Raw genomic sequence first — 26,943 nt, 5'->3', positions numbered from 1 at the left:
AGGCAGCCCCGGCCGCCGGAACCGGTCGGACAGGTAGCGAGCTTGTTGACACCGTTATGTTGCAGGGCGCATGCTCACTCCCAAGTTTCCTGGTGCCTTTTCTATTCCACCTTATGAAACTTTTTCCTCGGCGTGGTCTCACCCGCGATTTAAGGCATAGGTGTCGCCAAGCCAGGAGGCTGGGAGTCGCCGGGCGTGCGGGGGAGAGGCCGGGCCGCGCCGCGGCGGGGGGCGGAGGGAGAGGGCCGGCGGGGCGGGAAGGTGGGCTCTGGCCGCGGGGAGCCGGGGACCGAGCCGCCGCCGCCGCCCCTAGCGGGGAGCAGCCGGGACGAGGGGGCCGCAGTCCGGGGAGGGGGCCCCACGATGCCCAAAGTCTTTCTGGTGAAGAGGAGGAGCCCGGGGGTCTCGGTCCGCAGCTGGGATGAGCTCCCGGACGAGGAGAGGGCAGACACCTACATCCCAGGTGAGCGCCGCGCGGGGGCCGGGCCTGGGCGCCGGGTTCCTGGGGTGGGGGCAGGGGTGGCCGGGTGCCCCCTGCTCAGCGGCCGGGGCTGGACTCCCCCCGCGCCCGTGCCCCTCTTTCAGGAGGAGAAGGAGGTCACTGAGGCGCGGGAGGACCGAGAGTGAGAGGCTGGGAACTCGGGACGCCTTGCGCCCCCTTCCTCCTAGTGGGCGCCTCTAATTGCCCGGCGGCGGGACCGTTGGCTGCAGCGCGGGCGGGGGTGGCCTAGGTGGGGGGCCAGGGGCCAGTAGGGGCAACCCCCAGTCCCGCGTCCTCGTGGGGTTGCACAGGGATGGGTCAACCTCTCCGGGGCCAGGGGGGTCCAGGTCAGGTCCCCCACCCCCATCCCAGGGAGAGGAAATTTGGCGCGCGGGGTCCCCAGCCGCGCTGAGCCCTCCGTTCCTCGCGGGCGCGGGAACGGGGACTGAGGAGCGGCCCCCAGAACCTCGAGCTCGCTCGGGAGGCCGAGTCGGGGTCTCGCTCGCCCACCCCCGCGGCGCTGCCCGCTTGGCGAGGTGCCCAGGTCCGGGGCGGGGCGGCGGCGGCGGCACCGCCCGCAGGTCAAACTGCCGCGGGCGCCCGGGCCTGACGCGGCGTGTGTGTGTGTTTGTGTGTGTCTCGGGGCGCCTCCCTCCCTCCGCAGTGGGCCTGGGCCGCCTGCTCCACGACCCCCCCGAGGACTGCCGCAGCGACGGCGGCAGCAGCAGCGGCGGCGGTAGCAACAGCGCGGGGGAGCCCGGAGGCACGGAGAGCAGCTCGTCGCCGTGCGCCCCCGAGCGCGAAACCCCCGAGCTTGGCGACGGCGAGGGCCCCGGTGGACACCTGGCGGCGAAGCAGCGCCCGGTCGCCAGGTCGAAAATCAAGGTACGATGTCGACTCTGCCCCCGCCGCCACCTGCACCACGCCCTGGCGTCGGGCTCCCCGGGCCGGCGCCCCTCCCTGCCGCGCCCGCCCGCGCGCCCGGGGCACCCGTGCACCCAGCGCGCCCGCAGCGCCGCTCCTGCACCTGCCCCTGGGCCGTGGCCAGGGCGCCTCCGCGCGTCCTCCCGCCTGCCGGGTAGCCGGCCGCCCGCGCCGCTGCGCCCCGGAGACCCGCTCCCCGCTCCGGCGCAGGCGGCCCGCGTGCCTCTGGAGCTGCGTAAAGGGCTCAGGCACAGCTTCCTCTTCCCAGCAGCCCATTCTGTGCGCAGGGCCTGAAGAACAACCAGGCCGTCGGAGTCCCCAGGGTGGGAATGGAGGGATCCCGGGCCCCGGGCACCCCTCCTCTGGGGCGCAGCTCCTAGCGCTTTGTGAATTCTGAGTTTCGCCCCCTTCCTTGCGTTCTGGAGGCAGGGGTGGCAGCTTGCCTCACATGAGTCTCTCCCAATAACTATTCCTGGTGCCAATTATGAAGTGCCGGGTAGACACGGGGTCTGTGCCGGGCACTTTAAACTTGTGTTTGTCAAATCTTCTTGAATTCTGTTGACGGATAAACGGATTCAACTGCAAATTGCCCATTGCCCCGCCCCCAGCGGGTTGCAGTGTTTGTTTCTTTTTTCCGCGCTTCAGCCCCCACCCCCACCCAGCCTCCCTGGGTTGTAGGCCGCTGCTTATCGGCACGCCCATCTGCGCTTGCCTGGGTGGAACTTCCATGATTGCCTGCTCAAAGGTATCCGTTACCTCCAAGATTAAGCCGTCCCATTCCACTGACTCACAGCAGGCGGGAGCCAGGGAGTGGTGTTTTAGGAATCACATGACCCGGGTTCCTAGCCAGGTGGGCCTTAGTGTGAGCCTTAGCGGGCTCCAGGCCCTTGGTGTAGGTGTTAATTCTTGGGCGCTCCAGGGCGGTCCCGAAGCCCCCCTGCCCAGGCAGGGGGGATGGGGAGGAAACCCTTGCATTCGCTGTGGATGGGCAAAACCTCCGTTACTTTTCCTGGGAGAGGTCTTCCCTCCCCTATGCATATCACTGGCTCCTGGGGCTTGGCTCCGGGGCGGGCTGGCGTGCGTTTGGTTATGAATTGAGGCTAGAGGCTTGAGTTTGGAATCCTTGGGAAAGACAGCTTTGAAGGATGCTGCCGACTGGGTGTGGGCATCCTGTTTAGTGTTAAGTGTACTGCTGAGGTTCAAAGTCAACTGGTGGGAGGCTTTTCTGGGCCAGATGGAGTTAAGTGGGAGGGACAGTTTGCCTGAGGCTGGTAACTCTGCCCTCCAGGAGATTCTAGGAAGTGTCCCACTTGCATATTTGTCACGCGGCTGGAAGGACAATTGCAGCGTTGTTTGGGGATGGTCTATAGCTAGGTTACCCCTCTGTCCCCTAACTGCCCAGATTGCCCTCGAAAGAAAGTGGCAGAGGGAAAATATCTAGTCCCTTAATCACCATTTTAGGAATCTCTGCCGCCCCAGGCAAGCAGCTCCACTGGGGCCCGGGATTGAGGGAATGAATAAACCAATCTTGTTCCCAGGACCCTTGTCTTGGTGCTGCCCCCAGGGGTGGGGGGTGGGGCATAGAATTCGCTCCTCAACTGTTAGCAAGGTTTCCTGAGGAGTTTTTGTTTGTTTACTAAGGACGAAGTTCAGGTTCCTTCTCCCTCTCTGCTTCCACCCGAAAATAGGAGACGTCTTGGTGTTAAGATGCTCCAAGCTTGCAAAAGTATCAGCCATTGTACTGGTCATTTTCAAATAACTGGCCAAATTGCCCATGACTTAGCACATTGTGTTCCTTTGGAGTTCTATGCAAAGTATGCTCAACTGTCTAAGAATTAGTTTCTTAACCGTAAGAAGGGGAAGCCACTCAAGCATGATGCATTTTTTCAGTGATTTGAAGACACTCTTCTTAGGACCAGAGAAGGGCAGAGAGTGACTACATCCCATCCAACAGTATATAGTGCCAGCTGTGCACAAGGCAGCCAGGAGATAAAGATGGTGCCACTCTGGTATTCCAGAATCTTCTGACAGTAACAGTTAGGGCTCTAGGCTCTGGCTTAGTCCCTCTGAGCCTCAGTTTCCTCACCTGTAAAATGCAGATAGTAATGAAACTTACCTCATAGAATTGTGAGGATAAATGTATCAAGTGTGAAACATGGTAGGTGTCCAATAACTCCAGCTAGAATTATTTGGGTTGGTGGAGAGACACAAATACTGTATTAATTATTAACTCTGTTACAGGAAAGTGAATGCTAAACCAGAAGCACAAGCAAAGATGCAATACATTCTGAGCAGAGGAAGGTTTCTTGGTGTGGATTCGAGGGCCGTGGGAGAGAGGGAGAGGCAGGCTTTGGGGTGGTTGCGGGCTGAGCCCGGAAGCTAGAGTAATAGCTTGAGGATAGGAGAGTCGGGGTGAGGAGCTGGACATGTAGCCAGGACAGGCTGAGATGGTAAAGGAGCCAAGCCAAGAAGTGTGGGATGCTCCCTTGGGGGCAGAGGAGCGGCTCTGGAAGGTTTTTGAGAAGGAAAGCTTCATTTGGGTCCATCTCACCAGCTGTAGCTGGGGATAGACTATCTGTTCAGAGCCTCAGTTCTCTGATCTGTAAAATGGAGAAATAAGACACTTGGCCTCTCAGAAGCATTGGGCAGATTAAAGGAGACAGTGGGTGCAGAACACTGAGCAATTGTGTGTGTGTGTAAACTGCCCAATGGGGAGTTAGCCTATAGTGACTCGTAGCAAGTTTTGTTAACGTGCAGCATTTTGTTGCCTACAGCAGGGACAAGGCATTTACCAATTGGATTGGCTGGATTTAAGTATTTTTTTAAAACCCATCCATTTGATGTTTGGAAGGGAACATAAGCCCCATTCCTAACTCCCTGCATGTTGACTTCAGTCTCCCAAGACAGAACTGGATGCTCCACTTCCCCCACCGATCTTGTAACTCACTGACCATCTCCTTGGCTGACCAGACTCCTCTTCTCCTCTTCTTTTTTTTCTTTAATTTGATTTTTATTGATTCATTTTTTTGGCTGCGTTGCTGCGGGCAGGCTTTCTCTAGTTGTGGTGAGCGAGGGCTACTCTTCGTTGCAGTGTGCAGGCTGCTCATTGTGGTGGCTTCTCCTGTTGCAGAGCACGGGCTCTAGACGCGTGGGCTTCAGTAGTTGTGGCTCAGGGGCTTCCTTGCTCCAAGGTATGTGGGGTCTTCCCAGACCAAGGATTCAGGACCCTTGTCCTGACCGCCTGCATTGGCAGGCAGATTCCCAACCACTGCACCACCAGGGAAATCCCAGACTCCTCTTCTTGACTCTAGACCCACCAAAGGCAGGGAACATTCCTACTGCGCTTGTATTTCTAGCACCTGGTGCAGTAATATCTGACTCATAGGAGGACATAAGTCAATACAGAAGAGAAATACAGGCAGGGAAGGAGGAGTCAACAGTACTTAGACATAAGTGACAACATTTGGAGGAAAAGAGGAAGCAAGAAAAAAAGGGGGGGAAAGGCTTGGAATGGATGCTTGAAAAAGCTTAAGTTAATTTAAAGGGGGAAAAGGGAGGAATAGGAGAAAAATGTATGTGTTAACTGCAATCAACTTTTTTTATAAATTTATTTATTTATTTGCTTATTTATTTATTGGCTGCATTGGGTCTTCATTGCTGCACACAGGCTTTCTCTAGTTGCAGAGAGGTACGGCTACTCCTTGTTGCGGCACGCGGGCTTCTCATTGCGGTGGCTTCTCTTGTTGTGGAGCATGGGTTCTAGGCGCACAGGCTTCAGTAGTCGGGCTCAATAGTTGTGGCTTGCAGGCATAGTAGTTGTGGCACGCAGGCATAGTAGTTGTGGCACATGGTCTTAGTTGCTTCTTCGCATGTGGGATCTTCCCAGACCAGGGATTGAACCCGTGTCCCCTGCGTTGGCAGCCAGATTCTCAAGCACTGCGGCACCAGGGAAGCCCTTAACTGCAATCAGATTTTAATTGGAATATAGGTGAAGTGGGTTTTTGTGGTTGGAAGGGTCCACATGGATTTGTTGCAGAAACAGAATCCACCATAGCTCACTTAAACAGACTGATTAATTACAGGGTACTAAATGGGCTAAAGACAGACCAGGCTGAGCTCCCAGGATTGACTCCCAGAGCCACACTGCAGAGCTGTGCTATTTAGGGAGCTGCAGCCTCGGTCTCTGTGGCTGCTGTTGTACATCATGATGCTTCTGCTAATGCAGGATATGAAGCAATTGCCACGTACCTACCTCGGCACAGTTAACTCAAACCTGAAGTCAAATATCCTGATAGTGCATGTAACTGGTGGACCCCAAGTCACATCTAAAAACCACAGGTGTGGGGTATTCTGGGAAATGTAGTGTCTAGCCTTCTAGCCTCTGCTGTACAGGAAGGCCCACCAGAGGAGCAAGAACAGAGGCTGAGTGTGTCCACCTACAGGATCTACTACAGGGACCCTTATGTGGTCCAATCTCCTCATTTTTATGGGGAGAAAGATAAAACCAGAGAGGTTTTCTTGAGTTCCACTCAGTTGCTAGTGGCAAAGCCCAACCCAAGGCTCCTTATTCTTTAGTGTTGTTGTGTTGTTGTACTGCATTGTGGAAGGCACCTTTGACACCTTAGCCATTAGCATTGACAGTCTGACACAAAGGAATCCGAAGCTCTTTCTCACCATGATATGAGACAAACCACAGGCTGATCCCTACCTCTCCCATACGTCATGCCCAGACCCATAGGCCTGTCCCCGGGAAGTGCTGGCACACGTTTTGCAGACAACAAGCCCCATCAAAATCTCCGTGTGGGCACCTACAAGTCCTGTGGCCACAGGCCAGTTTCAGCTATTTGAGCCTGTGTTTCTTCCAAATGGTAAGGATATGTTCCCTTCAGTATGTCTGCATTTGGGAAGGTTCTGCAGTCTGTCATGTAGTCGAGTTGTGAAGCTTAAGAAAGTGGCATGGGAGCAGGAGAGGAATTTTTATCCCAAAGGAACTGGGGAAATACGTTTAGCATGTTTTAAGTGCTCGGGCATAAGCAGATGTGTCGTGGAAATCTTGTCTGTACAGCCACTGGAAGGTAGCCAGGACTCACAGTAGCATCCCTCAGGAGACAGGACCATTAATTTAATGAACTTGTCTGGTGATAGCATCCACAGAAAATAGAGGATTTTTTTTTCCCCTTTAAAAGTTGATAGGTAAGTGACCTTAGCCAGCTTTGAAGTTGGTCAGAGGGCCAGCCCAGGTCCCTACCTCCCCGGACACTCCTGAAGTCTTCAGCAGCTCTGATACAATGATGGGTTTGTTTCTGCCTCACAGTCCTGTTTTTAGAAGAACTTGAGGGGAACTTTGTGTGTTTTTTAAAATAAAAGCCGAGATTCTGCAGAAAACAGGGCAGCAAATAAAGCACTGAGCTGTAGGGTTGGGGAATTACTGTCTCCCTTCATCTTTCTTGCCCTGAATTAATCTCCAATTAGTTAATTAGTCTCCGGACTGATGTCACCTCCCACCCTCCAAAGTGGTAGCTTCCCCACTTCAGTAATAGGCTTATCGGAGAGTTAATTTTGGATTAAGAGTGAGACTATTAAGCTTTTTCAGAAAATAACACTTGTCTGGAGCGGTACCCTGTAATTGAAAGCATTAATAATTTCCATATCAAAACATGAATATTGACACCAAATGGTCAGCTTCCGGTTTTGTTGCCAAGGGAGATAGGAGAGAATTTTGGTTTTCAGAGCTTTTTGGATTTCAGAGTTGCAGATGAAGGACTAGGGGCTGGAGAACCTCACTGAAGGTTAGTTCCCTTTTTCTTCCATCAGTGAGAGAAAAAAGACAAATGGAGAAACAATGGGTTTGACCAATTTATTTAGGATCACAGGACTCTGGAGCTTGTCTAACTCTATGAGTTAGGATTTACAGAGCAACCTGTCATCTTTCTTTTTCTTTCTTTCTTTCTTTTTTTTTTTTTCTTTTTTTGGCTGCACCTAGTGGCATGCAAGGATCTTAGTTCCCTGACCAGGGATCACACCTGTGCCCCCTGCAGTGAAAGCTCTGAGTCCTAACCACTGGACAGCCAGGGGAGTCCCTAGCAATCAGTCCTTTTAAAGTAGCTTTTCTGATTTAATTCTTTAACAATCCCAAGAGGCAGGTATCAGTAGTGTCCACATTTTATGGGTGATGAAATTACGGCTTAGAGAGCTTGAGTAACTTGCCTACTTCCCAGACTCTAAGTGGTAGAGCAGGATTTGAATTTAGGAAAAGAGCTCATCTAATCCCATTTTATTATTTTTACATGTGGGAAAGTGTGGCCCGGGGATATTAAATGACATCACACAGCCATCCAGGTCTAGGTTTTTATTTGATCCTCAGCATTTCTTGTCTCTCCAGCTTTGTAACCAAGATAACTAAGATGTAACTAGTTTTGGTCTACCCCTTGCTGAGTAGAGTAAGGAGGTACTTGGTTAACCCTATTTTGGACTTTTAGGAGGTAGAGTGGTAGGTGTAAGCCTGCATAAATATCATAAAGATGGCCCGCTGAGCAGGCAGGTTACCCGAGGAGGGATTGCCAGTCCTGTGGCACACCATTTCAGGAATCGGGGGTGTCTTCTGGGTCGTGCAGCCCATCCTGGGAGAGAACACTCAGCTCTGGTGTTCTGCAGAGAATGTGATACATCTATCACTGTTCCAGTGATCTGTTGCTGCTTCACAAATAACCCCAAGTTTAGCAGTTTATAATAATTTATTATGATGTCTTCTAGTTCTGCGGATTGACTGGGCTCAGCCAGGTGGGTCTTGCCTGAGGTTTCTCCTGTGGGTTTGGTACAATCAGATGACAGTGGGGCTGGAGTCTCCTGGGGGCTTGACGGGGCTGGACTCCAGGAGGGCTCACTCATGTGACTGGCAGTCTGTACTCCGTCCTTTTCTAGCTGCTTTCATTATATGATTCTATCATTTTTTCTACTTTTTTTTAAAATATTTATTTATTTGGTTGCTCCAGGTCTTAGTTGAGGCATGTGGGGTCCTTAGTTGCAGCATGTGAACTCTTAGCTGTGGCATGCATGTGGGATCTAGTTCCCTGACCAGGGATTGAACCCCGGCCCCCTGCATTGGGAGCGCCACCAGGGAAGTCCAGATCTTTTCTTTAAATTAATTAATTACTTTATGTGTTTATTGGTTGCATTGGATCTTAGTTGCTGCACGTGGGCTTTCCCTAGTTGTGGCGAGCTGGGTCTACTCTTCATTGCTGGGCTTGGGCTTCTCATTTCGGTGGCTTATCTTGTTGCATGGCTGTATGGGCTGTAGGCACACGGGCTTCAGTAGTTGCAGCACTCGGGCTCAGTAGTTGTGACTCAAGGGCTCTAGAGCACAGGCTCAATAGCTGTGGCGCACGGGCTTAGTTGCTCCGTGGCATGTGGGATCTTCCCAGGCCAGGGATTGAACCTGTGTCCCCTGCATTGGTGGGTGGATTCTTAACCATTCTTAACCAGGGAAGTCCCCCGATCTTTTTTTAACAAGTCCCTGTTGACGGGCATATACATAGTTTCCATCTTTTTGTTTTCACAGATCAAATTTCAAGGCACATGTGAAGGACACTCTGTGGGATAAGTTTCATGTTTAGGAATTTATCCTCCAGATATTTTTCTGAGGGATTCTTAGGAATTTCTCCTTTAAAAAAAAATTGATGTACAGTTGATTTACAGTATTGTGTTAGTTTCAGGTGTAGAGCAGAGTGATTCAGTTATACATATAAATGTATATATACGTATATATTCTCTGATTCTCTTCCATTACAGGTTACTATAAGATACTGAATATAATTCCCTGTGCCATACAGTAAATCCTTGTTGTTTATCTATTTTATCTGTAGTGGTATCTGTTAATCCTATACTCCTGATTTATCACCCCCCCCATTCTCTCCCCTTTGGTAACCATGTTTGTTTTCTATGTCTGTGAATCTGTTTCTGTTTTGTACATAAGTTTATTTGTATTATTTTTTAGATTGCACAGATAAGTGATGTCATATAGCATTTGTCTTTGTCTGACTTACTTCACTTAGCATGATGATCTCTGGGTCCATCCATGTTGCTGCAAATGGCATGACTTCATTCTTTTTTATGGCTGAGTAATAAGGAATCTCTCCTTTCTGATAGAGGAATTTTTTCTTCCTCTCTGAGAAGTGAACTAGTCTGGCAAAGCTGGCATCATCAGGCATGATCTTTTGCCATTCAATTAACCCGACATCTTCTTTCAAAGAGCCTCTCTTCAGAGGCTCTGAATATACTTCATAAATGTCTAGGGGCTGGATCTGTCAGAGATGCATTTACAGGTGGCAGGCAGCCCTTCATGGGCGGGGGGGTGCATCTTATGGGAATTTACTACATGAGCATTTTGCAGTGACTCAGTTTCCCATGCTGTGAAAAGTGGGGAAATGGGAACACTGACTTTGTTGAGGCACATTAGAGAACTTTTATTTTTGCTTTGAGAAAACCAGAGGGGAGTTCCCCTGAGAATGGGGTGCGCTCCCTCTCCAGTGCCCTCCCCTCATTTCCTTTTTCTCCCGTGTTAAAACGCTTTCTGTATCTTGGTCAGATGATCCACTGGTCCTGCACTCCCTTAAATAGTCACTGATCTCCCTCCCCGCTGCGCTCGACATTTTTTTATTTTCAAACAATAATGCCAGCAATTTGAGATTTCCATCCTGTACTGTAATAGGAGGTATCCATGTTGCATGCAGAGCATTTTAAAAATAGGAGTTTACCAAAAGGATTAAAGTGAACAAGAGCTCAGGTTGAAACTGTCGTTGGTGAGCCCTTGGGCACGTGGTGCAAGGCTTTCAGAAGACGTTCTGGGTTTCCTCACGTTTTTCATCTGAACTACCAGGGTTATTTGCCTGTGTTCTATTTTATTAGCCACATGACCTCTCGAGTGACTTTTATCCTGTGTAAACTTGGCCTCAGAAAGCTCAAGGTTATTCCATTTGCCAAGACTTGGGCCATATTTAGTCTTTTCACATCTCTTCAAGGGAGGCAGTGACCAGAACAGGCACTGTGGTCTAGGAAGAGACCATGACCTGTCCTGTGGTGGGGAAGCCTTGGGCACAGCCAGGTCTCCCTCAGGCCCTGCCAGGCCCCACCCCTTTGGGGAACACAGGGCAGCAGTGGGGTATGAGGCAGGAAGGTCTTCAGACTCAAGCGCTGCCACCGTCCTCCTGTATCTTCCAGTGCAGCACCCTCCCCACGCCGCCCTCCGATGTTGACCTTGTTGGGGCCCCTGAGGTAGAGCCCTAAGAGCAGCCCTGCCCTTCTCTGCTTCTCTGCTCTGTGCATCAGCTGCTCTCCAAGGTTCAGTCCCCCTTTTCCCAGCGCCCTCTCCGGGATATTCTCTGCCAGACCGCCATCTTCTCCCTCGTCTTAGCCTGGCTGAGGAGCTCACCTCTCTGGACACACTTTCCCTTGCACACCCTGTCTGGGTTAGGTGCCCCTCCCAGCTGCCCCTTGCACCTGGGGCTTCCCAGATGGCAGGGCCTGTTGCCTGGTCTGCTCTCCAACTAGACTGGCAGCTTCTCAGGGACAAGCCATCCTGGTGCTCTGAGCACAGGTGCTGTCTCAGGCACACATCAGTGTCGGCCAAGACTAAGATGGAGCAGAAGAGAGTGAGCTGGTGGAGGGGGCTGACTGGAAAGCCCTGTTCTGGGGTCTTCATCTCCTGCTACCTGTGAGCCATTGCCCACCAACACTTTCTGACCACGCGTGGTCCTCACTGGGCTTGGGGCACGGGGGCCAGGAGCCTGCACGAACACTTACTGACTTCCACAATGCATTTAGTTGAGGAAGCCAGATGAACCCCGAGAAAACGTTCGTGCATGATGGAAGTCTCTGGGATGAATTGGAATAAAGTCCTGAACCATGTGAGAGCCAGTCCCTCACATCTCAGGTGTGGTCCACGGACTGCATGGTAGCATTTCTTGGGAGCTGGTTAGAAACACAGCATCCAGACCCCACCAGACCTCCTGAATCAGAATCTGCATTTTAACAAGACCCCTAGAGGATTCGTGTGTGCACTGGGGTTTGAGAGGCACTGGTCTTAGGGGTACAGGGGCCAGTTTGGGCAGGGGCTGCAGTGGCTGGAGAAGCTCATCAGGGAGGGAGTAGGTGAGCTGGGGCTTAGTGGAGTGCAGTACCCAGGTGGATGAAAGGAGGGCGTTTGAGACAAGGAAGGTGTGAATCCAAGAAAGGAGCAACTCATCTTGTTGATGATGTTTGTCTGAAAATAAGTTTTTAGGTCCTTTTATGAATAGAATTCTGGCAGAACAATTTGATCCATCTTCTAAAGGATCTGATAACTCGGAAACCATTGATGAATATATCAGATCTGATGTTTTCCATCACATAGATATTCTGTTTTCTTCCTTTGAGGCAGCAAACATGGTTGAGAGAATAGACCAGGCAGTCCAGAACCTGGGATTTGATTATAGTTTTTCTGATAATGAAGCTGTGGGATCCTGATGAAGTCACTTCCCAAGATGACTGTCTTATTTGTTCATGATTCTAGGTCAGGAACTGGGGCACGGCTGGGGTAGGCAGTTCTCCTCTGGGCTGGGTTTGTTCGCTTCGCTGGTGGCAGCCCTGGCTGGGCTGGAAGGTCCAGAGAGTCTTTATTCATACCTGCTCCTCACTGTTCCTCCACGTGGCTGCTTGAGCTTCCCCACAGCACGGGGACTCGAGCTTCTTTGTGGCCGATGGCTTCCAGGAGGGAGGATGTAGAAAAGCTGCTCGGTCTCTTAAGATCTGGAACTTTAGGCCTTGCCTAGATGCAGGGGAGAGGAGACAGTCTCCATCTCTTGGTGGAGGGAGCCTCGTACAGGCCGGGGAGGAACAAATTGACTGGGGCTGTCTTGGGGACTCATGATGTTATCAGACCTAGACTCCTCTCTTCCATCTGCTCAGCCATCTTCAGTACTGGCTTCCACCTCAGGTCCCAGGTGGCTGATGGAGCTCTCCCTCCCCAGCAGGAAGGAGTAAAGCAGGGAGGGCACCATCCTTCCCCTTAGAGAGGGTATCTAACCAGCCAGGTGGTCCCACCCGCAGGACTTGATGTGAGGCTGGAGAATATAGGCATGTAGCTGGGGGAGTCTGTCCTGAGGACCAAGGGGAGCATGGGTGTAGGGGGAGCTGCCTCGTTCCACCTTCCCCAGAGCCAAAACCTGCTGGGAATTTTTAGGGTGGGGGGAGGCGGGGAGCCGGAGCCAGGCTCACCCGAGTCGCGCAGGGTGCTGGGTACGCCGCCTTGCGCGGGTCCTCACACCTCTCTCTGTCTCAGTTCACCACAGGCACCTGCGGCGACACGGTGGTTCACACCTGTGACCTGTGTGGCAAGGCCTTCCGCCTGCAGCGCATGCTCAACCGGCACCTCAAGTGCCACAGCCAGGTGAAGAGGCACCTGTGCAGCTTCTGCGGCAAGGGCTTCAACGACACCTTCGACCTCAAGAGGCACGTGCGCACGCACACAGGTGAGGGAGGGCCATGGCCAGGAGCTCCCGGTCTTTCCTCACAGGGAACCCGGTCTGGAGCCGGGGGCAGAGCTGTGTTTCTGGAAGGACTGTGGGGCGGGGCTTCGGAGCCTCCTGGCTCTGCCACCTGCGGGCTGTGTCCCCTGGGGCCCGCGAGTCCCTCTCAGCCTGTGCCCGCCCCAGTGTGTCTGGGAGCTGTGATGCCCACTCAGGGCAGCCCTCGGGCCGGGCTGACGGCTAGAACGTGGTCCCTGTGGTCCCTCTGCTGGCGTTTTGTGCTCCTTTCTCTAGAAGTGAGTCTGTCTCAAAATAGCATCACGTTGGTTCCTCCTGAGAGCTCAGAAAGAGAAGAAATCACGCAGCAGCACTGCCTGAGCCTCCTGCACGGGTGGCTGGGGGCGGCCGTGCAGGTGTCTCCCCCGCTGAACCTTCCTCAGCGCGGGTCCGGGTCCTCACCAGCTGCTGTCCACACCCAGTCCTGGGGGTGCCCGTTGGCCGCTCTGCCAGCCCCTCTGGCTGTTCATAGCCTAAGTAATGTTTTGTTTTTTGTTTTATTGTTTTGTTGTTTTTTAATGCTGTTTCCTTCCTTCCTTCCTTTCTCTTTCTTTCCTTCTTTCTTTCTTTCCTTCCTTCCTTCCTTTCTCTTTCTTTCCTTCTTTCTTTCTTTCCTTCCTTACTTCTTTCTTTCTTTTTGGCAGCACCGGGTCTTCGTTGCTGCACCTGGGCTTCTCAGTGCAGTGGAGTCTCTTGTTGTGGAGCACGGGCTCTGGGGCATTCAGGCTTCAGTAGTTGCGGCACGTGTGCTCAATAGTTGTGGCTCGAACCTGTGTCCCCTGCATTGGCAGGCGGATGCTTAACCACTGAGCCACCAGGGAAGTCCTGTAGCCTTGGTAGTTTTGTCTAGGAGACATCTGGTCTCTAGGCTTCTCCTTGGGGCCACACCTGTGCCAGAGTGATCACTTGAAGAGAATTCTAAGATGCCATTTCCCTGCTAAAAAAAAAAATCTTCTCCAACTCTGGGCAGACGAAATCCAAACTCCTGTCTTAATGGGCTCCATATAAAGCCCCTCACAGTCTGGGTCCAAATCCCCATCCTGTCCCAGCTCCTCCCACCCCACCCCACCCCACCCCACCCCCATCCTCTCATCCCACCCACTTCATCTCTTCTAAACCCATCCTGTCCTAACCATTCAGTCTTATCCTGGTCCCATGCACTCTCCCTACAGTCCCTAGAATTTACTATTCATAGTCCCACTGATCCCTCAAGCCTTTTCAGGGTTTAGGGTCCCCCCCCACAGCATTTTTGGGGGGGATAGGAAAGTGTCCACTCCTCTCTCCCAGGGGGTCTCCCAGGTCCCCAACCTCCACACAGAGCCCTTCGCGGATCCTTTGTATTCAGATTTCTTTTATAGCCCTTGTCACATTTTTTGGTTCTCAGGGTACTGGCCATGAGCTGCTTCCCTGGCCTCAGAAGGGTGTCCTCCCCCCTGGAGAGTGGACTGGCATACTGAAAGGTTTTTCTTTTTCCCTTTAAAAAAACTTTTCTAAAGTGAAATTTTCATTTAAATGTAACATACATCCAGAAAAGCACACAAATCGTAAGTGCATAGTTTGAGAATTTAGGAATTTTTACAAGGTGAGCACGCCCATACAACTGGCTGGAGTATGTCCAGCCCCCGTAAGTCACTGCCCGCTCCCTCCTGCCCCCTCCGGTCACTGACACCTTCCCTCCAAGAGGCACCACTAGTCTGACTTCAGTAGAAGTTTGACCTCTGTGTGGCCAGGCGGAGACCTGGGTTGGGGCGGGGAGAATGCTTAAGGAGTGGTGGTGGGGGTCCTGTGTGACTGGGGAGGGTCCCAGGGAGGGTGGAGGGTCCTGTAGGTGGTGGAGGATCCTGTGGGTAGTAGAGGGTCTTGTGAAGGGTTGGGGGGTCTTGTGGGTGATGGGAGAACCCCAGATATCAGTGGACCCAATAAATGGCTACAAAGCTGGACTTGTAGACAACTGACCCAAGGGGCTGGAGGAAATGGGGGACCACTTACTCAGTCGTTTGTCGTTGGTTGTCCTGCGGAGTTTCTCAGCTTTTCCCTCTCTTTCTGAGGATGTCCTTGAGGGCATGGCCTACTTCTTCCGCAGCTCCTCGCCTGGTAGGCTCTGTGGTCACTCCCCCACAAAGTGAAGGGGGTTCGGGGAACATTGCGGGCTGTTGGTACCTTCAGTTGGAGTAAACATGGAGCTGCCTCATCTGTGACTGAGTTATTCTCTGTTAGTGGAAATATTAGGGACTGACTGCTCTCAGGGAAGAGTTTGCAAGTTGAGTTGGTCACACAATGGTTAGGAACTCCGGAGCTGAGCTAGCTGACTGTGTGACCAAAATTACTTATCTTTTTGCTTCAGTTTGTCCATCTCTAAAATGGGCATGGTTTTATTACTTGTCACCTTAGTGATGGCTGTGAGGTTTCTGGGAAGTAATAGTGTATAAAGTGCTTCACACATTGTATTTTAATTTTTTAAATTTTAATTTATTTCAAATAATTAATTAATTAATTTTTGGCTGTGTTGAGTCTTTGTTGCTGCATGCTGGCTTCCTCTAGTTGCCGCTAGCAGGGGCTACTCTTCATTGTGGTGCGCAGGCTCCCCATTGCCGTGGCTTCTCTTGTTGCAGAGCATGGGCTCTAGGCAAGTGGACTTCAGTAGTTGTGGCTCGCAGGCTCTGGAGCACAGGCTCAGTAGTTGTGGCACACGGGCTTAGTTGCTCTACAGCATGTGGGATCTTCCCGGACCAGGACCAGGGCTCGAACCTGTGTCCCCTGCATTGGCAGGCGGATTCTTAACCATTGCACCACCAGGGAAGTCCAGACATTCTTAAATTACAAGATGGCTTGCATTTTAACCTCTACTGGACAGCTCTAAGATCTTTCAATCTACAGATAATGATTTAAAGTCTTTTTTGTTATAGTTCTGACTCTTAAAGTGACCAACAAATAGCATTACGGAAATGTCTTGAACCTATTTTCCCTTTGGTTTATTTTAATTATTTATTTTTTTGGCCATGCTGCAAGGCTTGTGGGATCTTAGTTCCCCAACCAGAGATCGAACCCATGCCCCATGCAGTGGAAGCTCGGAGTCCTAACCACTGGATCTCCAGGAAAGTCCCTGCTTTATTTTCTGCTGAAGATGTACCTCCTGGTAATAACGGACCAGAAAGAGGAGCCAAGGGCTTGCTGACAAATTAGCTGGTGGCAGATCAAAAAAAGGGCCCCCAGCTCGGGGAATGCTGCAGTGCAAGAGCTGGAGGGACAGGCCTGGCTTCCTGGTGCGAGAGGCCTACCCTGCAAGCTCTGAGCTCTGTGCAAAAGGGATAATCAGTAAAAAGAGCAATAATATGGGGTTCTCAGACCTGTTTGTAGTTCACATGAACCACCTCACTGGCTCCAAAAGATCTCACCAGAATTCTGTGAATTCGGTTTTGCCTTTGATAGAGACAAGCATGTTGAATTTTTGCCCTTGACAATGACAAGTAAATGCTGTATTTGGACCAGAAGCAAAGATGTGGACACTGTTCTCACAAATACAGTGGATAGTTCAGTGACGGTGGTGGTTGCTCCCAGTCCGGTTGGGCCAGGCCATGGCTAAGTTAAAGACTTAACTGGGACCCCAGGACCCTTCTTTTGAGAATTGCAGTGACCATGTTGCTGAGCTGGGCAAAGATGGTGGGACCCAGGCTCAGGATTAACCCCCCCTCCCACATCTCCTGCCCTCAGCAGCTGCTGAGAGAGCAGGGCACCTAAGGAAAGACCCAGAACACAGGGAAACTTCTTGGAAAAGATCCAGGGAAACCGGAGCCTGGAAATGTCTTACCTTAATATCCAAGCAGATGAAAGAAGAGATTAAGACTTATTTTTTGGATGTGACTTCACCAAGGAAAGAGTAGATCAGAAGTGTGTGTGTGAGATCAGGGAGGGGGAGTAGCCAAATGACATTGGCGTCCAGGTCGGAAGGGAGAAACTGGAACTGAAGGAACGCGGTGAACATTTTGTGAAAATATATCTGCAAATGAGTGGCTGTTTTCAATCCAAATTGTCTTAGGTCGAGTTCCCTAGAAGCAGATTCTGAGATGGTGATTCTTATAGACCGATTTATTGAGGGAGGGCTCTCAGGAGAAACCTGTGAGAGAGGGGAGAGCAGGACAGGGTAGCAGGGATGTGGCCCCAGCCTGATCCCACCAGGGCTCTGGGTTGTGACTGGCACGACAGGTCTGTCCTGTCCCCAGGCGAGTGGGGGACATTTCTGTGCCCATGTCAGTCAGAGGCTGCCTTTCCCCGGGTGCGTGGGACACTTGCCCAGTCCCATTCCTTGGAGAAGGGGACAGCCAGGAGCTGTTAGCTGCCAACGCAGGTGAAGCCCTGGGGGGTGAAGCACTGGCCCAGAAAAGGGGGTCCAGAAGGGGGAGCCAAGAGCATCCCCTTCACACATAATAGTGGAAATTGCTCTGTGTAAGAGGAGTTGACAGGGTCACTGAGGCCAGAGTGTGAAATGATGGCTGTTGACCCACCTAAGGTCACAATAGGAAGGTGGGTGGGCAATGAGCTTTCAAGACAGGAATGTATATTCAGTTCCCAGCCCGTGAAAAATGTCATGGGCCTGTTTTTAGAGAATATTCTTTTGGATTTGTTCAAGTGTTTTAGGCTGAAACCAGCTGGGCATCCAGGGAAGGAGATGACTTGCTTTTGGTGGGGGGAGATCTGTGGTTCAGAGTGGAACGTAACAAGCAGCAGGTGCCAGACTCAGCACTGAGCGTCTCCCACATCGTTGCTCGCTGCCCTGGGATCCCGGCACCAGCGGCCCCTGGGGGAGTGCTGAATGCAGGCACGTGTGCTGAGCTGCCAGGTGTGGGCTGTGCTGCTGTGCCCAGATCTGCCAGGCTCGTCAGGCAGGGTAGCTTTCACTGAATGCACTGTATTTTTCTCATGTGTAAAGCGACTACTTATTTTGTAAAAGACTTCAGTCAATGCAAAAGCTGTAGAGGAGAAAGCGTAGCTGCTATAACCAGTTGAAAAGGGCACACACATCTGTGGGGTACCCCCCACCCCACCCAGGTTGTAGGGGCTCCAGGGAGGCAGAACCCAGGTTGGTTATGACGTTACCACTCTGCCTAGAATAAAGCAGTCAGTTCAAGGTGCCTGCCATTCCTACGGAAGCGTCTGAGTTCCACCGGGCGGGGAGGCGGAGGAATTCAGATTCGAGGTGGGGGCTGGGGGGGCTCTGGCCAGAGCGACAGTGTCTGCCCTGCCTCCGCTCCAGCCTGGTGGGGGGGGAGCCCTTATCTTCCATCTGGGCCACATTGAGAAGGAGGAGAAGGCAAACAGATCCCATCTGGATTGAAGACGAGGAAACAATGGTGTCTGTTTGGAGCCTGAAGGGAGGGATTGATTGGATTGGGAAAAATGCAGGCTGGGAGAAGTTTAGGGTGGGCGGGTGGGGGGAGAATAGAGTGACCTCCACCCCTAGGGAGTTGAGTGCTGCCTTGTGGGGTGGCCTCCTTCATCACCAAACTCTCCCTTCTTACTTTGACTTACTTTTAGCTACAAAAAATAATATGAAAGGGAAAGAAAGAAAGAAAGAAAAAAAAAGAAGCCTCCTCTTCACGCCAAGCCCTAGTTCCACTCCTGAAAGCAAGCCACCATTTAATTTTTTTTCTCAGAAGTCTTTAACACACATTGCTTTTTTTCGTGCACTATCTTTGAGATTGTTTCCTATCTGCACCAGGTAGACATACCTCACTCTTTCGAATAGTTGTCAGAGCATTTCTCAATATGAGATTATGTTGTAATTTCAAATATGGAAGCACTGTCATTTTTTTCTCTTTCTCCAAATGATAACATATTTCCATTTTCAGTGGTTTTTCTTTCCCTCTCTCCCTCCCTCCCTTCCTTCCTTCCTTTAGTTTCTTCCTCTCTCTCTCTCAATTTTCAACAGCACTGCCACAAATATTCTTGTACACAGATGAGTCAAAAAGTATCAGCACTCTGGCTGTAGAATTTATTTTCATTAACTTGTAGAAAAGACAAATACATTATTTTTCGACATAATCTCCTTGTTTTTCAATACACTTTGTCCATCTGTCAACAAGCTTTCATATTCCTTCATTAAAACCTGTTTTAGGCTGAGCTGTGAGCCACAAATGCACTGCTGTCTTTACTTCTTCATCAGAAGTGAATCTTCATCCTCACAGGGCTGCTTTCAGGGGACCAAGCAGGTGAAAGTCCGATGGAGCAAGATCAGGACTAGAGGGAGGATGCCTTCACACCTCAGAATGAAGTTTTTGCAGTGTCAACAGTGTGGGCAGAAGTGTGCAGACGTGCACTGTCCTGCAAGATCACAACGCCCTTGGATAGCAGTCCTCTGGGTTTCATCTGAAGTTTAAGCTTCAGCTCTTCAGTGAGCATCTCTATCCATTCATACACACTTGTTCGCAACAAAACACTTTCTCCGTACCGTGCACAGAGTCTTCGATAAATAACGGCACCAGGTACACCCTCAGACCACAAAAAACGAATCTGCACGCTGCTCTTTTGTGCACATCACAAGTGAGGCATCCATTTTTGCTCGCACTGCAGTTACAAATGAACTGATGTAACACGTTCACACTTGCACAGCAGTGACTGGGGAGACAGTAGCCTTGAATGGAAAGCGCTGGTAAGACAGTGTGGCCAACAGAAGTTTTAACATAACTGAAGTGCAGGTAATTTTTGACTCCCCCTCGTATGTCCTTTGCCTGCTTGTGTGAGTCTTTCTGTAGATAATTTCCCTGAAGTGGGCCAAAGGGTAGACCCGTTATGATGTTTATGGGCGTGGTCACATTGCCTCCTGAGGAGTTTGCCCTGAATGTCCACTCCCCCAAGGAGGCCTGCAGAGAGCTCCTCGCTTACGTCCATGTTTGGATAAAGTTAAGTAAAGGAGACTTAGCTACAGCAAGCAGAGAGTGCCAATGACAAAGAATTTTCTTTGGGGATGTGTGGTGTGAAGCTTGATTTGGTAGTAGGAATGGAACATTTGAAAAGAAGAAACCCTTTGTGATAACCCAACACACAGTATTTTCTGGACAAGGTGATACAGGCCCACAGCACAACAGTCTGGAGGGTGGATGGGGAAGGAAGTCTGTTCCCACCTCTCTCCACCAGCCACCAAGGGACCGCATTTTAAAAAATTATCCTTTTTAAAAATTATTTATTTTTAATTGAAGTATAGTTGATTTACAATGTTGTGTTAGTTTCTGGAGCACAGCAAAGTCATTCCGTTATATATATGTATATATATATTCTTTTTCATATTCTTTTTCATTATAATTTGTTACAGGAAAAGACTATCCTTTTTTATTGTGAAACAGATTATGAACAAAAAAGTGTGTGTATAGATACAGATTAAAGACAGATACTAAATGTTCACACACTCACCAGCCAGATTCTGAACAGAGTGTATTTCTGTGGACCTGGATGGTGAGTTCTTGAAGCTGTGTCCTGTTGAGTATTTAGTGTGTGCTTCTTCCTTTGCTCGTGAGATCTCTGTTAATCCTCAGAGCAGCCTTACAGGGGGTATCAATTACTATCCCCATTTTATAGGCGCGGAAGCAGAAGCTTGGACTCGGTTAATGAATGGCCGATGGGTGATGCCTGGGTTTCCAGTGGCCTTGGACTGTGTTACTGTGTAGGTGTCAGTAGGTTAATGATACCTGGTGTGGGAATGGGGTCTCTCAGTTTCGGAATCCCACTCCAGGCACAGACAAGATTGGCCTTTGCTCGAGACCACCCACATCCGGGACAGGCGAGACCCCAGTGTCAGGTAGGCCTTAGCATCTGTCCCTCTCGTTTGGGGCTCCTCCCTGGCCACCTTCATCCCCTGACCGAGTTTGTGGGGGAAAGGAGGACTCCAGGACGGAGGGGCTTGTTCCTAAGCCAAGAAAGAGTCACCAAGAGGCCGCTGCTGGGTGACAGTGTCTCCTGCACCAGTGAGTGAGAGATGAATGTGGTGTTTCTGGGGGCTGGGGGGCAGGTTTGCCAAAGTCAGAATTAACTGCCATAACTAGAGGTGTAGGGGCCTCCTGTCTCCCCCACCCCCCAGCAGTCATCCTCATTCTGTCTGTCATCCACACATCGCAGGGCTCTGAAATCCTCTAGCCGTTGCTTACTGAGGCCATGCTGGGTGCTGTGCCCATAGAGTTGAGCTGAGCTGCTGAGTGAAGAGAGAAAGGAGATACGACCATGCATGTGGACTTGGCCCTGGCCCTCTCCAAGGGGCAGGGCTCAGGCAAAGCAGTGCAGCCTCGTCCACTTCACTGTTTCAGGTCACCATTGGGGGTGGGGACCTCCAGGAGCGGATTGGAAGCATCCACTTCCAGAATCCAGGAGTTCGTTGCATCCAGGTTAAAGCCTGGTGTCGGTGTGTTGGTATCCCCACTGGTCGAGTTTGGATGTTTTTAAATAGTCGCGGGCTGTTTCCAATCACTCTTGAAAGAAGCAGGTGGTCTCTGAGTAAATTTCTGTCTTGATGAGCTTTGGGTGTGAAGTCAGGTTGTTGCTTGATTGGCCAGAGGTAGTGGGAGCCTGCTGCCATGGGGGCCCAGAGGCCTGGTTAACACAAAGCCCCCTGTGGCCCAAACATGCAACCTACGTGGTGTATTCCTTTGTTTTTATGTGTGTTTGTGTGTGGGGTTTTTTTGTTTGTTTTTTTGTTTTTATTATTTATTTGGCCGCGCTGGGTCTTAGTTGCAGCACATGGGATCTTCGTTGCAGCATGCAGGATCTTTATTTGCGGCATGCGAACTCTTAGTTGTGGCATGTGGGATCTAGTTCCCTGACTAGGGTTGGAACCCCGGTCCCCTGCATTGGGAGCACAGAGTCTTAGCCACTGGACCACCAGGGAAGTCCCTGGTGTATTCCTTTGGAGAGGTCTCGTAGCTCCTACATTTGTAAAAAACTGGCCCTAAGATGTGACCTCTTGTTTCCTGGGCCAGTAGGGTTCATTCATTCATTCATTCAAAAATTATTTACTGAGCACCTATTGGGACTTCCCTGGTGATCCAGTGGTTGGGGTTCCACGCTTCCACCATAGGAGGCCTGGGTTCAATCCCGGGTCCTGGAACTAAGATCCCTCAAGCCACTTGGTGTGCCCAAAAATAAAAATAAAAAAATAAAAAACAACAATGATTTACTGAGCACCTATTATGTGCCAAGTGCTGAGGACTATAAAGGAGTTTCTTTGGGCAGTTTTTCTGGAACACATGAAATATGATACAGGCCTGTCTTCTGCTTGGGTGGGCTGGAGGAACACCCTACCATAGCACTGCGCTGACACAGTATTTCACATGGGCATTAGAGGAAAGGATGGAAGCTTCTGGACATCAAATGGAAGAAAAGTGAAAGCGATTTGATTTGTTCAGGGGGTTGAACAAGGGTGGGGGAGTATTTTTTTTCCATTTTGACTTCCTTTATTATCTGTGTACTTAAAAACTTCATGAACAGACGTAGCTCTCCCGGCCCCTCTCCATGCACCACCAGTAAGGAACTGGGGACATTTTACCTTGAAGAGAGGACTTGGGGGTCCTGGCTGCCGCAGACACCCCAAGTGCTGTCCTGAGGCTTCACCTGGCTGTGCTTCAGACCTGTGGCCCCAGCATAAGCAGTCTCAGCATCACCTGGGAACCTGTGAGAAATGCAGACTCTCAGCCCCACCCCAGAACCAGTAGCACCAGTTCTGGGGGGTGTGGGGCCCAGAATCTGTGTTTCCACAAGCCCTCTAGGTGATTCTGTTTCGGGCTCACATTTGAGAACCACTGCTTTCACTTGAATCAGGAGGTCTGGGGGGGGTGGAGCCCGAGGCTCTGCACTTCCAATGAGCTCCTAGGTGATGTGATATGAGGTGGACCACACCTTAGTATCAGGTTGTACAAGGTAGCATGACATGATGGGAGGTTGTGGCTGCAGCAGGGCTTCCTCAATCTCTACAGTTTTGTTTTGTTTTTTGTTTTTGGCTGTGTTGGGTCTTTGTTGCAGCACTTGGGCTTTCTCTAGTTGTGGTGAGCGGGGACTCCTCTTCTGTTGCGGTGCACAGGCTTCTCAGTGCGGAGCATGGGCTCTAGGTGTGCAGGCTTCAGTAGTTACGGCACACAGGCTCAGTAGTTGTGGCTTATGGGCTCTAGAGGGCAGGCTCAACAGTTGTGGTGCATGGGCTTAGTTCCTCCAAGGCATGTGGTATCTTCCTGGGACAGGGATCAAACCTGTGTCCCCTGCATTGGCAGGCGGATTCTTAACCACTGCGTCACCTAGGAAGTCCCTGTGTCATATTTTCGATTCCACATATAAGTGATACCATATGGTATTTGTCTTCCTCTGTCTGGTTTACTTCACTTAGTATGATAAGCTCTAGGTCCATCCATGTTGCTGCAAATGGCATTATTTCATTCTTTTTTAATGGCTGAGTAGTATTCCATTGCATATACATACCACATCTTCTTTACTCATTCATCTGTTGATGGACATTTAGGTTGTTTCCATGTCTTGGCTATTGTAAATAGTGCTACTATGAACATAGGGGTGCATGTATCTTTTTTTTTTGGGTGCATGTATCTTTTTGAATTATAGTTTTGTCTGGATTTATGCCCAGGAGTGGGATTGCTAGATTATATGATAATTCTATTTTTAGTTTTTTGAGGAACCTCCATACTGTTCTGCATAGTGGCTGCACCAATTTACATTCCCACCAACAGTGTAGGAGGGTTTCCTTTTCTCCACACCCTCTGCAGCATTTGTTATTTGTAGACTTTTTGATGATGGCCATTCTGACCGGTGTGATGTGGTACCCCAGAAATGTTGTTAATCGAAAAAAGTAAATTTTGAAATTATCTTTTAATAGTTTACTTCCATTAAAGCCAGGATAGTAAAATCATAATAAATCCCATTATTGTACAATATAAGTAAAATGTCTAAGCATTTTAGAATGTGAATTTTAATACACCTACTTTTCAATTTTCCACTATTTTTTCAGCCACTTGAACATTCCAGGGGAAAAAAATTACCATTAATAAAATAAAAACATCCACCTGGGGATGCACATTTTCCCTTTCACCTCAAGCTCTAATATGACTCCATGCAGCCCTGGCAGATCCTGTCCTTACTTAAATTTTGGTAACTTGTTCATCATGGATTTTTTTGTATATATTTTGATTTTGAAAATATTTATATTGATTGATGAGTTTTTGCATACTCAAATTTTGAGCCTAAAGCTTTGGGGATTCCTGCAGACAGTGGTCCTCCTGGCCTCTGGGCTCTGAGATGGCCTGAGAGCTGGCAGCTCCCCCTCAGCTCCACGGATCCCCAGCACAACATTCACCCTCTTCAGGTTTCCGTGCTCATGGGACGACACTGTGCTTCCTTGACAGCCAGGAACCCCCGCTTTAGAGCCTGAGATACACCTATTTATATCTCCTTACCTGAAGTTCACCTCTCCCCCTGTTGGTATCCAGGGTGGGCATAACTGGTTTGATCGGCTGAGCTCTCTGCTCGTGTGGTACCTGTGGTACCTCTCCATCTGGAAGGCAGGCCCCACTGATAGTAGCCCAGTTTTAAAGCCAGCAGGAGACCTAGGTTGGAAATGGTTTCCTAACTGCAGCCAACACCGTCAGTGTCCTGCCCCTGCCATTTCTGGGCACACCTGTCCACTTTGAAGCTGCCCACACCTGCAGCCTGGCCTGATGGTTCTTGCTGGAGGCCGCTCTACCCCCCTCCCCCACCCCCAGGCAGGCCGAGCATGCCGGGTAGAGAAAGAGAAAGAACCCGGGGCGCTCTCCATGGTGCTGCCAGAGCCGGTGGTCAAAGACCCCAGCTCCCGAGGGGCGGAGTGACTCAGTGTGTGTTCTACTGTCCCCTCCTTGCCTGGCTGGCTGACTCCCCCTTATCATCTGCTTCCCTCCCCTGCAGGTGGGGGTCACCTCCCACTTTTCCTGGGGTCACCCTTCCTGGGGACACCTCCCAAATAACTCCTTTTCCAGGAAAACCCAAACTAAAATAAAAACAAGGTTTACTCTGCCCACTCTGAAACCCAAACATTATCCAGGCAAGTGGGAGGATTAAAGCTCCTCCCCCCACAGCCAGGCGGTGCTTTGCTGCTGTTTTGTATCCCTTTTTATTACATTTGCTCTGTGGACAGTTGCGTCTCCTGCCTTAATCATTTTCCTCATGTTGAATTCTTGGTCATGATGATTTTTTTTTTTCTCCCTATTCCACCCCCGCTTCAGCCCCTGGCAACTATTTTTCTGTTGTTTCTGGGAGCTTGACTTTTCTGCGTCTAAGTGATACCATGCACTATTTGTCCTTATCTCACTGAACATAATGTCCTCCAGGTCCATCCCTGAGGTTGTTGCAAATGGCAGGATTTCCTTCTTTCTCCTGGCTGAATAATAATCCATTGTAGATATATACCGCACCTCTTTATCCATTCATTTGTGGATGGACACTTAGGTTGTTCCCAGATCTTGGCTGTTGTGAGTAATGCTACAGTGAACATGGGTGTGGAGATATCTCTCTGAGATCCTGTTTTCATTCCCTTTGGATAAATACCCAGGGTAGGATTGCTGGGTCATATGGAAGATCTGTCTTTTAAGTTTTTGAGGACCCACAGTGGCTGCACCAATTTACATTCCCACCAACAGTGCACGGGGGTGCCCTTTTCTCCACATCCTCACCAGCATTTGTTACCTTTTGTCTTTTTGATAATAGCCATCCTGACAGGTGTGAGGTGATCTCTCCTCTCTCTGGGGTTGTGATTTGCATTTTTTCTGATGATTGGTGATGGTGAGCATCTTCTTAATGTGTCTGTAAGCCCTTTTCGCGTCTTTGGAAAAATGTCTGTTCAGTTCCTCTGCCTGTTTTTAAATTGGGTTGTTTGTTTCTCTGCCTTTGGGTTGTGCAGGATGCCTTTTTTTTTTTAATTTATTAATTTTTGGTTGCATTGGGTCTTTGTTGCTGTGTGTGTGCTTTCTCTAGTTGTGGCGAGCAGGGGCTACTCTTTGTTGCAGTGCACAGGCTTCTCACTGCGGTGGCTTCTCTTGTTGCAGAACACAGGCTCCAGGTGTGTGGGCTTTGGTAGTTGCCACATACGAGGGCTCAGTAGTTGTGGTTCGTGGGCTTAGTTGCTCTGCGGCATGTAGGATCTTCCCAGACCAGGGATTGAACCTATGTCCCCTGCATTGGCAGGCGGATTCTTAACCACTGTGCCACCATGGAATTCCCAAGGATGACCCTTAATTGCTTCATGGGTGGGAGGCTCTGGCTGGGCTGTGATCAACTGGCGCTGTGTCTGCCCCTCGCCCCTGCAGGCATCCGCCCCTACAAATGTGACGTCTGCCACAAAGCCTTCACCCAACGCTGCTCCTTGGAGTCCCACCTGAAGAAGATCCACGGGGTGCAGCAGCAGTATGCCTACAAGCAGCGCCGGGACAAGCTGTACGTCTGTGAGGAGTGTGGCTACACGGGCCCCACCCAGGAGGACCTGTACCTGCACGTGCACGGTGCCCACCCGGGCAGCGCGTTCCTCAAAAAGACATCCAAGAAACTGGCAGCCCTCTTGCAAAACAAGCTGACGTCCACGCTCCAGGGGAGTGCCAACCTGAGCGAGGAGGAGGAGAAGTAGGAGAGGGTGGATGCCAACGCTACCACGTGTCCACGGACTCCCCCGCCCCACGGGCTCTTTCTAAGTCCAAGTGTTCCGTTCATCTCTCTGTTCTCTGGGGGCCTCCGTGGGGGCTCCGTTCCAAGGCTATAGGTGATAACAGTGGCTTCAGGCCCCCCGTGACCCATGTCCTCGGGAATACTGTCACATGGGTAGCTGTGATCCCCATCTGGGATATTTTTGTTTGTTTTTTTTGTTTTTGTTTTTTGGATTTTCACACATGGAGGCAGGGGTGTTCTTAGAGAGACATCCCTTGGAGAGATTGATATGGTGCCTTGAAATAAAAGTACTTCCACTTGAAATGCTAC

The 26,943-nt window shown here is 50.5% G+C and overlaps 1 protein-coding gene across 1 annotated transcript; it reads left to right on the top strand.

The window, feature by feature from the left end:
- OVOL2 (ovo like zinc finger 2) lies at nucleotides 1-26,943 on the top strand. Its single transcript, XM_057704244.1, has 4 exons — nucleotides 1-463; nucleotides 1,146-1,366; nucleotides 12,720-12,909; nucleotides 26,283-26,943. The coding sequence occupies exons 1-4, from the start codon at nucleotides 364-366 to the stop codon at nucleotides 26,594-26,596; spliced, it is 825 nt and encodes a 274-aa protein (XP_057560227.1). The 5' UTR covers nucleotides 1-363; the 3' UTR covers nucleotides 26,597-26,943.

This window comes from Hippopotamus amphibius, chromosome 12 (assembly GCF_030028045.1).
Source record: "Hippopotamus amphibius kiboko isolate mHipAmp2 chromosome 12, mHipAmp2.hap2, whole genome shotgun sequence".
Taxonomy (NCBI): domain Eukaryota; kingdom Metazoa; phylum Chordata; class Mammalia; order Artiodactyla; family Hippopotamidae; genus Hippopotamus; species Hippopotamus amphibius.
This window is presented reverse-complemented; position numbering and strand designations above follow the sequence as displayed.